At 52.4% G+C, this 11,160-nt stretch overlaps 1 protein-coding gene across 1 annotated transcript; it reads right to left on the bottom strand.

Moving 5' to 3' along the window:
- Positions 1–4,140: 4,140 nt before the first annotated feature.
- On the bottom strand, positions 4,141–7,246 carry Epop (elongin BC and polycomb repressive complex 2 associated protein). The gene has a single exon (XM_070028189.1). The coding sequence runs from the start codon at positions 6,816–6,818 to the stop codon at positions 5,679–5,681; it is 1,140 nt and encodes a 379-aa protein (XP_069884290.1). The 5' UTR covers positions 6,819–7,246; the 3' UTR covers positions 4,141–5,678.
- Positions 7,247–11,160: the final 3,914 nt, after the last annotated feature.

Genomic DNA, 11,160 nt, shown 5'->3' with positions numbered 1-11,160 from the left:
AGAATTCAAGTCCCGGGCTGGGAAGGTGGCTCAGTGGTAGAGTGCTTGCCTTGCATGCATGAGGCCCTGGGTTCGATTCCTCAGCACCACATAAGGAAAAAGAAAAAAGCCGGAAGTGGCGCTGTGGCTCAGTGGTAGAATGCTAGCCTTGAGCTGAAGAGCTGAGGGACAGCGCCCAGGCCCAGAGTTCAGGCCCCACGACTGGACCAAAAAAAAAAAAAATAGAATTCAAGTCCCAGAAAAAGAAAGAAGAGAGAGAGAGAGAGAGAGAGAGAGAGAGAGAGAGAGAGAGAGAGAGAGAGAGAGAGAGGAAGGAGCGGGAAGAAGGGAGACGCAAGGAAGGAAGGAGAAAGAGAAAAAAGAAATAACATTAGTAGCTTACATCTGTAATCCTAGCTACTCAGGAGGCTGAGATCTGAGGATTACAGTTAGAAGCCAGGCAAGACAGGAAAATCCATGAGACTCTCATCTCCAATTATCCACCAAAAAGAACCAGAAGTGGAACTGTGGCTCCAGTGGTAGAGAGCTAAAAAAAGGAAAGAAAATATAAACTCTGTTTAAGAGTCTTGGCAGGAGATATCTTTGGGGGAAGTTTTACAATGTCAGGAGTGATTCTGAAGTGGTGTTATGTATCAGTGACTCTCAGTTTGGGACAAGGACATAAAATGAAGACTCAGGATAGAGGGCAACTGACCCAGGTTCCCTACAGAGAGGGGAGGGGGAGGGAAGTGAGAGGGAAAAAAGAAAGAGAAAGAGAGGGAGGGAGGGAGGGAAGGAAGGAAGGAAGGAAAAGGGAGGAAGGGAGGTCATAAAAGTGCTCAGATGAGCTTTGGAGAAGGGACAGGAAGGGGTGCGTGTCTGGGGAAGGACATGCATTTCAGTTTGGTAGATGCGCTGCCTATACAGTGAAGTGGATGAGGCTAGACAGGAGAGTCAAGGCCAGACAGCAGGGGATCCCAAATGACCGGCCAGGGAGGCTGCATTTAATAAAATCAAGGGACTAGCTTAGTAAGAAGGTAATCTGATCAGAGGGGACTGGAGGGAAAAACAAAACAAAAACCAAAAAACAACAGACATTCAGGAGACAGGTGACTACTACAACAGCCCATGAGGTAGTGATCACAGAAGCGTGTTGGAATGGAGACTGTAGAAGCAAGTGGGAAACAGGAAACAGGAGGTGGTTTTGAAATCACTGGGGCTTCAAGCGGAATAGCAGGCTGAGAACTCAAGGTACTGAGTCTGGGGGAGGTGATCGGGAGAAAGAAACCAAGTAACCAGAATGGGGACTTGACCAGGACTGATGTGGGCAGAAGCAGGGACAATGAACTTAATATTCAATACGGACTGCAAAGGCTGAAAGGAGTGTGCCAAGGCTGCTAAGGCTGACAGGAGAAAAGATACTAAGCAGAGGAGACCGAGGTGAGCCAATGATGTGTCACTTGTGAGTCCTGCAGAGACCCTGAAGGGCAAGAAAATCCTCAGAGATGGAAGGAAACCAAGACCTGGGACCTCAAATACCAGAAGATGAGGAAAGGAGGGGAGGAAGCAGGAGCCATGGGTGCCTAGGGAGCCTTGGAGCTAGGGGGAATGGACTGGGACCTTAGCAGCTTCCTCCCTTCTCTGAGGGGCGGGGGGGGGGGGGGGGGGGAGTCCCAGCATCTCTCAGGGAGACAGAGGGTCAGTAATGAGTTCCTTTCTCGGTGCAGACCAGGGTCCGAGCTCTTGAGTTCTGCCCACCCATTCCCAACACTTGTTCCATTATGTGTTTCCTCCCTTGAACATTGAGACAACTCATTTCTGCATGGGAATGAGTTTCCCCAGGTCAAATAACAGAACACAAAAATGTCCCAGCCCTCCAGAACCTGTAAGGGTGGCCTTTAGTAAAAAGGTGTTAACTATGGAAAATGAACTATGTAACTGTAACATGGGCAGGGCTGGGAGGGGGAGACTGGGGGAAAGCAAAGGAAGAAGTGACATTGTCAAAGGAAAAAAAAAAGTACTGATTACCTGACTTATGTATACCTTTTTTTTTTTGGGGGGGGGGGTCCGGTCGTGGGGCCTGAACTCTGGGCCTGGGCGCTGTCCCTCAGCTCTTCAGCTCAAGGCTAGCACTCTACCACTTGAGCCACAGCGCCACTTCCGGCTTTTTTTTTTTTTGTCGGCCGTGGGGCTTGAACTCTGGGCCTGGGCACTGTCCCTCAGCTCTTCAGCTCAAGGCGAGCGCTCTACCACTTGAGCTACAGCGCCACTTCCGGTTTTCTGGTGGTTTATTGGAGATAGGAGTCTCACGGTCTCTCCTGCCCGGGCTGGCTTTGAACCGCGATCCTCAGATCTCAGCCTCCTGAGTAGCTAGGATTACAGGCGTGAGCCACCATCGCCCGGCCTCCGGCTTTTTTCTTTTTGCTTATGTGGTGCTGAGGAACCGAACCCAGGGCCTTGAGCATGCAAGGCAAGTGCTCTACCACTGAGCCATCTTCCCAGACCCTTATGTATACCTTAATAATAAAATTACATATTTAAAAAAATTAGCTGGGTGTCAGTGGCTCATGCCTATACCCCTAGCTACTCAGGAGGCTGAGATCTGAGGATCGAGGTTCATTGCCAACCTGGACAGGAAAAGTCTGTGAGACTCCATCTCCAATTAACCACCAGAAAACTGGAGTGGTGTTGTGGCTCAAAGTGGTAGAGTGCTAGCCTTGGGCACAAAAGCTCAGGGACAGCACCCAACCCTGAGTTCAGGCCCTACCCCCCAACAAAAAAGAAAATTAAAGGGTTCTTGGGCTAGGAACATGGCTTAGTGGTAGAGTGCTTGCCTAATACCCATGCAGCCCTGGGTTCCATTCCTCAGTACCACATAAATAGAAAAAGCCAGAAGTGGAACTGTGGCTCAAAGTGGTAGGGTGCTAGCCTTGAGCAAAAGCTCAGGAACGGTGCCCAGGCCTTGAGTTCAAGCCCCAGGACTGGCCAGAATAATGAAATAAAGAATGCCATGATGAGATAAATCTGGATTATTAGATGGGCTCAAAGCTACTCAAAGGTACTATAAGAGACTAAGCTGGGCTGGAGACCAGGTAGAAGAACTTGGGAGCACCAAAGTTGGTTAAAAGAAAGGACTCTCCTCTAGAGCTTTTGGGTAGCACAGCCTGTGACACCTCCATTTTGGGCTTCTAGCTTGCACAAGTGTAAAAGCATAAACTTGCACATCAAGTTTGTGGTTAATTCACTATGGCAGCCCTAGAGAACAAATCCAGCTTCCTATAGTGTAAAATGACTAGAAGTTTCTAGAGATATTGACAGCACTCATTCAGCAAAGAGGGATGTTCTAGATCTGATTAAAAGGTGTGTGGATGTGTGTGTTTAAACTTAAAGGCTGCTGGGAGTTGGGGGCTCACACTTGTAATCCTAGCTACTCAGGAGGCTAACATCTGAAATCAGCCAGGGCAGGAAAATCCTAGAGACTATCTCCAATAAACTACTTAGAAAAAGCAGGAAGTAGCGCTTTGGCTCCAGTGATAGAGTGCTAGCCTTGAGCAAAAGCAGCTCAGAGACGGTGCCCAGACCCAGAGTTGAAGCCCTAGGACCAGCAAAAATAAATAAGCTTAAAGGCCACTCCTCCCAAATTGAAGATAATGCCTTTTAGAGGGGGAGGAGGGTAAAACTCCCAATCAGCCTCCCCAGACCTCCCCCACAAAAGGGAGTTTAAGAGACTGATATCCTCCTTTCCCTTCCCTAAATGGTAGAAACAGGTCCCTAGCTCCAGCTGGGCCAAAGCCCACCCCAACTACATTAGCAACAGTAAGGAGATTTTGAGTAAGCCCTTTCCAATTTCTTCCCACAATACCATGCCCTCTTCAGAGGGGATTCTGGTCTGCCTTCTTCCTCCCTTTCTCCATTCATGGGGGCAAGAGGAGATGGATACCCCCTTAACCACACTGAAATGGAAGGCACTCTCCCACAGCCTTCCTCCTCCCCACAACACAGCTGGAAGGGGGAGGGGAGGTCAGCAGGGTTCATAAAGGCCAGATGTTAAGGAAAAAGACAGGGTCGCTGGCTAGCTCGCTCGCGCGCACACCCCCCCCCAACCAACTCCCTCATTAGGGAAGAAAAATGAAAGGAGACAGTTTTGAAAACAAACACAACTTTTGTGGTCCCAAACAGTTTTTCTCAAGAATCTGCTCTATGCAAACAATAACAACTTTTTACAAAGCATTTTCACAGAAAAGGAGACAAGTCCTTCCCCAGGGGGCCCCATGTGGGAATGGTTCCTCCCTCACCGGTTTTAGGGAAGGAGGGGTCAACTAGCCACTAGTGCAGGGTGGGCAGATGTGGGAGCCAGCCCAGCTGCCCTTCACACCCCACCTTCAATCTCCCCGGCCTCCCTGGACCTCACCTTGGGCAGTTATTCCGCGCTGACTCAGGGAGCTCTCCTGGCCAGGGTGTGGTCCAGGCCTAACTCCACCAACAAGAAAACAGAACCTCTGACCCTAAAGCTAATCCCTAGGCCCAGCCCCTTTCGGATCCATCAGCTCCTTGACAACTCCCAAATGCCTCAGGCTATGGAGGAAGCAGGGGGCAGCTCAAACGTACTTCCCCATTTTGCCCCTCCTAGGCCCAGAAGGCCTGAGGGTCCTTTTCTTTACTCTTTGCAACCGGTTTTGACACCACTCTTTACAGGGGCTGAGTTTCGGGGTCCAAATCGGCTTGGTCCTATACCTCCAACCCTCTCCCATCCAGAAATCGGTGGAGAGGACCTCGAAAGGCAACTTGTTTGGTCTGATTTTATTGATTTCTTCCACCTTCCATTACTTTCCCTGGGACGATCTCAGGCCCCTTCCCCAAGCAAAGTGTGAGTGGGGAGAGGAGGCCAGACCCCCACCCAGCTCCTCCTAGGAGAGTAAACTGGGGGGGAGGGAGCCGTTTTACCAAGATGGAGGGGGTCCTTTTCACCCATTAGACCTTATGAACCGAATGCAAACGGAAAACTGAAAAGGAAACTCCACAACTGGATAAAAAGGATTTTGGTGGCTGAGACAGAAGCTCTCACCCATTAGGGGGTCACCTGAACTGGGGGAGGGGGGAGGAGGCAAGACTAAAAGGGAACAGGAAAGAGGTGACCCGCCTCTTTCTCTCCATCGTGACTCCACTGGTGCTAAGAGTGCTGGGAAAGGTTAAGGGGAGTGAAGGGTTAAAGGTCTGGGCCGCTGGGGGGTGGGGGATGCCCCCAGGGAGCTGCCAATCACCTTCCCACCCCCACCACAGCCCCCACACCTCCCAGGCCTGCCTTCTGACACAGAAACAACCGGTTTGTCCATCATCAAGGTCCTTCTCTCCCTTTTTTGGGTCTTTTTTTTGGAGCGGTGGCCTCCTTGCTCCCCTAGGGTGAAGGCTCTGCCCCCAGAGAGCCGCGACGGAGGAGGAATTGGAATCTGTGTCACTCAAGTCTTCTTCACTTAAGCCCACTCCGGGACTCTTGCCTTTGGCTCCTCTGTAAAGATGAACTGGAGAGAACTTCAACCCAACCTTCTAGATGCTTGAAGATCACTGCCATTTGAGGTCCCTCGGTCGGTCACCCACAGCCTAAAAAAGTAGAAACAAATGTTGAGAGTCAAAGAGCTCTCCTCGAGCCCGCAGTCTGGCCAAGGCCCCAACTTTCCCCTTTGCCAGATGATGTTCCACGCTCAGAGTTCTTCCAGATTGACCCTCCAGGATTTGAGGACGGGGGGCTCGGGGACAGCGGGTCCCCCAACCTGCCACCTCCACAATGGGTGGGCAGGCGGTGGCTTGGCGTCTCCCTGAAGGCGAAGCGAGGAGGCGGGCCCCAAGTCTCCATCTTCCCCCACCACCAGGGCCGGGGGGCAGGGGAAGCAGTCGAGGAGACTAAAGGTGCTGGTGGTGGGGAGCGTGGGTGCCGGGCGGCGGGGCTGCAAGCTGCGTTGGGGCGGCGCTGGCCGCCGGCGTTTCTTGGCTGCTCCCCGGGCTGGCCCTTTCGCCGGCGGCCGCTCAGACCCCCGGCGCAAACACGGCGTGTCCAGGGCGAAGCCCTTCGCGTAACACCAAAGTTTCGACCTGCGGATCAGACGGTCGAAATGTTCCTGGCGTTGATCGCCGGGCGCGGCCGGGGCTGCGCTGGCCGTCGAGGGGCTAACGGCTTCAGCCTCGGGGGCCGCGGGAGGAAGGTTCCCCTCGTCTTCGGCCTCCTGGCCCGGCAGGGACCGCTCCGGAGCCACCTCTGGGGCCGTGGTCTCGGTGGAGAGGCCCGCAGGTGGCGGCGGAGGCTGGGAACTGAGCTCCTGAGTCGGGCTGGCGGCTGGATCGAGCTGGGACTCGAGACCCGGAGCTGGTCTAGGCGGAGACGAGGCGGAGCTGTTCGAAGACTCCCGAGGACTGCGGGGCTCCGGGCAGTGGCCGGGAGGTGCGCAGGAACGAGAGCCCAAGTGCGGGAAACTGCCTCCGCCCTCTTCCTTCTCTCCGCCGCTCCAGCACACCGCAACGTCGGCATCCTCGCCGTCCGGGGAGTCGGGATCGCCGGACCGCCCGGTCTCTTCCCCGAGGTGGTTCAGGGCATCCGGAGCCCAGCTGCCGGTGCACGGGGAGGCGCGAGGGCCCGGCTCCACCGGGGCCCGTGCCTCCAGCTCCCCAGGCCCCGGGCCCAGGGCGGACGCCCGCGGTTTGGCGAGAGCGCAGAAGGCGAGGGCGCGCAGGCACAGCGGAGAGAACTCCTGGGTCCCTCGACGCGGCTTCCGGGCCGTTGGGGAGCAGGGCGACCCTCGCGGGGACGCCGGCACTGCCAGGCGGGGAGGGGGGCACAGAGTCTCCATGGAGCAGCCGGGAAGGGTCCCCACTGAGGGAGCCCTGGTCCCAACGGCGGGCTGCCCGAAGAGCCCACGGGGTAGGGAACATCGCCCCCCCTCGACGGGGAGGTCCTTGCTCACGGGCGCCCCCGGCCCGCCCCCGGGGGGCCGCGGCGTTCCGGCTCCCTCCGCGATCTCGTCACGCGGCCCTCCGGGCGGCCGGACTCCTGGGTCCTTGGGAATCCCGGTACGGTCACCGGATCTTCCCGCCGCCGCGTTTGTTGAGCAGCCCTGGCGGGAGCCCTTCTCAAATCACCCGGAACGTTGAGGCTTGGAAAACAAAGCGGCCGGCGAGTACGGGAGGCGGGAAGGACCCCGGCCCGGCACCCGGTACCCGGGCCCAGGCGGCGGGGAGGGCGCCTTCCGCCCTCTCGGCTTCTTTCTTCCCCGCTGGCTCCCGGAGACCGCGTTATAGAGAACTGCCCCCTCGCTGCCCCAATACCAGAGCGGCGGCCGCGAGCCCGCCGCTGATTGGGCAACACCGCTCGTGACGTCGGCACGACTCCACCCCTCCGGCGGCACCGCCCCCGTCCCCATTCCGCACACAGACACACACACGTGGACCCGGCGCGGCTGGGCGGGCGGGGAGGAGGGAGCGTGCGCGGGTGGGATGGAGGGGGGGGGGGTCCGGGGAGCCGCCGCACGTGGCTCGGTGGCGTCCCGGCACTTCGTCGTCGCAAAGCAACTCGGATTTTTTATTTTTTCCACTTAGCAGTCGCAGTTTCCGTTTCTTCCGCGTCTGTGAAATGGGAACGTTCCTATCGCCCTCTTGGGGCTAATAGAGCTTCGAGAACCAACGTGAATAAATCATATATACACACACATATATACACACACATATATACACACACACATATATGCACACACACACACACACACTAAATAGGAGGAAGGTGAAAAGATGGCGATTAACCAATTTTGCGCAGCTAGGACTCCTGGGAGCAGAGTATTTATTTCAAAAAAATAGTTTGTAGGATGAGTAGTTAGGAATTCAGTACAGGCGTACAAGATACATAATGGGGGGGAAATGAATTGGGAAGGGGAATATTGTTATACACGAGGAGGACGAGAAATAGACGTGTGTGTGTATGTGTGTCAGTCCTGGGGCTTGAACTCATGGTCCTGGGTTTTGTTCCTGAGCTTTTTTACTCAAGGCTAAGTGCTCCACCACTTGAGCCACAGCTCCTCTTTGGGCTTTTTGGTGATTAATTGGAGTCCCACCTCTCCGGGCTGACTGAAAATTGTCCTATTTCAGCCTCCTGAGTAGCCAGAATGGCAGCTATAAGTCACCTGTGCCGGGCTCATAGATTTTTCTCATTACCTCTTTCCATTTCTCTGATTCAATATCTAAGTTCCCCACAACTTAACAGAATTAGAAACTTCTGTGTGTGTGTGTGTGTGGTTTTTACACAGACCCTCTCAACTCCCACAGAGTAAGCAAAGGAAAAGTGAATTCCCACTAACTAAATACCCTGATAATATAGTACACACTCCTCAGTACATCCTTCACCCAACTCTTTCTTAGTTTCTGTATAGGAACCTGTTTCTTGGTGTCATTAGTCTGGGATTGAAAGTATGTCCTCCTTGTTGTCCGTAAGAGCTCCTGAGTAAACAGAATACTTTGTCTCGATCTTGATCTCAGCTATATCCCTAACTGCCTAGACTGTGCTCAGACATAATAGGTGGTAAATAGTTGAGAATGAATGAATGAGAAATCCCTGTGATATTTCTCCCCCTAAAAATCAAGTTGCTAGAAGGGATAAGAAAGAATAATTTGTGTGTGTGAATCTGATCAAAGTACATTATATGCCTTATGGAAATATCCCAGTGAACTCCTTTGGTACAATTAATATATGCTAATAGAAATCAGATTGTTGCACAGATATGAGATTAATGGCTTGGAGTGAGGGGTGAAAGGATGCTGGGGCACGGGGTGGGGAATGGAATTATCTACTCCTGGGGCCAGGGCAAAGGAATTGATTTCTTCTTTCCTACTTTTTTTTTTTTTAGACAGAATCTTACTACATAACCCAAGCTGGACTGGAATTTTGGAACCTGCCTCAGCTGGGATTACAGGCATGTAGCAGAGAAAGTTTCTGTAACAAATGGGACAAATGCTGCTTCATACATCCTCACCCTCCCAGTAAAGACAATAGAGTCATTGTTTTCCTAAATGGACATCAAATAGCATCTGAAAGGCAAGAGATTGGAGAAGTTTGCCTCCTCCACCTTCCTCTTGCAGAGCTCCAAGGTAAAGCCCCAAAGTGGAGCTTTGGGAAACTAGGGACTGTGGTGTTCGTGTCATCCAAACACTCAATGTCTTCTGTAGAAGAGAACAACTAGTGCAGTTATCAAGCAGAGCTGGATCTAGTTTACAGGATTCCTGATTGAACAAAGACCCCCCCATCAGAGGGTGGGGATGGATAGGAGGAAGAAATTTCTGGAAAGATGATCTTCATGGCTGGTAGGTATAGAGGGAAAGCAATGCCACATTTCTTTTTCTTGGGGGCCAGAGGGATGTCTGCTTCACTCAGCCTGGGGCTGAGATGCCTGGGGAAGGGGCTTTGGGCGAATTGCAGCCCATGCACTGGGACATGCCTTCTATCCATTCATATTTGCATTACTGCACCTAGCTGTACTCAGTAAAGTATTGATACAAGGAGAGAATAACCACGAAAATTACCCTTACGAATAAATGAGTATTATGTAACAATGCAGATCAAGGGCTTCCTTCCTTTTCCCAGCTGCCAGCTAAAATCTGGGTTTAGGGCTTTAATGAGGGGTTGGTGTTATCGAGAGCCCTTCCCTGGAGGGTGAAACCACTCTGACTCCATTGCCCTTTCTTCCCTTTCTTTCATCAGGGACCTCAGAATATAGTAGAAGCAACTTAACAGCAAGGGTTAGTGGGAGCAGCCTCTAGCTGAAGTGATGGGGGAGGGTGTCATCCAGTTACTTTTTCTGAGGGCTTAGAAGAGAGTAGGGTGCAGCTGGGCAACCCTGGGAAGGTCACTTTGACACTCTAGATCTTGATGTCCCTGTCATCGAAAATGAACCACTGTGGCTTCCTCGCAATGCTTTCAGCAGGGCTGAAATAAAATGTGAGCAGTCACCATTATTTATGTGGCTAGTCCGGCTGCTGCAGTTCCCATTGTCTACAGCAGAGGACACTCGACCCTGTCCCCAGCCTCTGAAATGAGGGGCACAGTTGCCTTCTTGGATAGCTCCTCCAAGGACCAGGCTACATGCTGGGTTCCATCTGACACCACCGGAGTAAGGGATCTATCCAGGGCCCTGGGAGCCTGGAAAACAGCTCTTCCCCTTCCTTGCCCATCTAGTTTTCACCCAGAGAAGAAAGAACAATCAAGTATTTGGGAGCAGGGGACCTGACTAGGTTTCCCTTAGAATGCCCTGCGGGGAACTGCTCCAGATACCATGCCTGAAATAACTCTGTTTTGTGTGTGTGTGTTTAAGTGCTGGGTTTGGAACTCAGGGCTTAGCATATGCTAGGTATACCCCTGGCACTTTGTTCTCTCTCTCTCTCTCTCTCTCTCTCTCTCTCTCTCTCTCTCTCTCTCTCTCTCTCTCTCTCTCTCTCTCTCTCTCTCTCTCTCTCTCTCTCTCTCTCTGTCAGTTGTGGGGCTTGAACTCAGGGCCTTGGCACTGTCTCTGAGCTCTTTTTTGCTTAAGCCACAGTGCTACGTCTGGCTTTTTGGTAGTTAATTGGAGATAAGAATCTTAGGAACTTTCCTGCCTGGGCTGGCTTTGAACTGGGATCCTCAGATCTCAGCCTCCTGAGTAGCTAGGATTACAGGCATGAGCCACTGGCATCCAGCTTCTTTCTTTCTCTTTTGCTGTCTCTCTTTCTCTGTCTCTGTCTCTCTGTCTCTGTGTGTGTGTCTCTCTCTCTTCCTCCCTTTCTTTTTTTTTTCCCCCCAGGCCTGGGTGTCATCTCTGAGTTTTTTTGCTCAAGGCTAGCACTCTGCCACTAGAGCCACGACTCTACTTCCTGCTTTTTGAGGGCTAATTGGAGATAAGAGTCTCACAGACTTTCCTGTCCAAACTGCCTTCAAACCACGATTCTCTGATCACAGCCTCCTGACTAGTTAGGATTACAGTCCTGAGCCACTGGCGCCCAGCTCAGATTTTGTTTTTGAGATAAAGTCTTACTAAAGCCTTGGCCATGCTTAAACTTGTAATTGTTGTACACAGGCCTCCCAAGTAGCTTGGATTCCAGGGCCTGTGCCATCACACCTGATTGCCCCACAATAACCTATAACACTTTATTTTGCTTTTATTATGTATTAATTGT

Source organism: Dipodomys merriami, unplaced genomic scaffold (genome assembly GCF_024711535.1).
Source record: "Dipodomys merriami isolate MVZ:Mamm:240054 unplaced genomic scaffold, mDipMer1.0.p SCAF_19, whole genome shotgun sequence".
Lineage (NCBI taxonomy): Eukaryota > Metazoa > Chordata > Mammalia > Rodentia > Heteromyidae > Dipodomys > Dipodomys merriami.
Note: the sequence above shows the minus strand (reverse complement) of the source record. Positions and strands in the feature narration are given on the sequence as shown.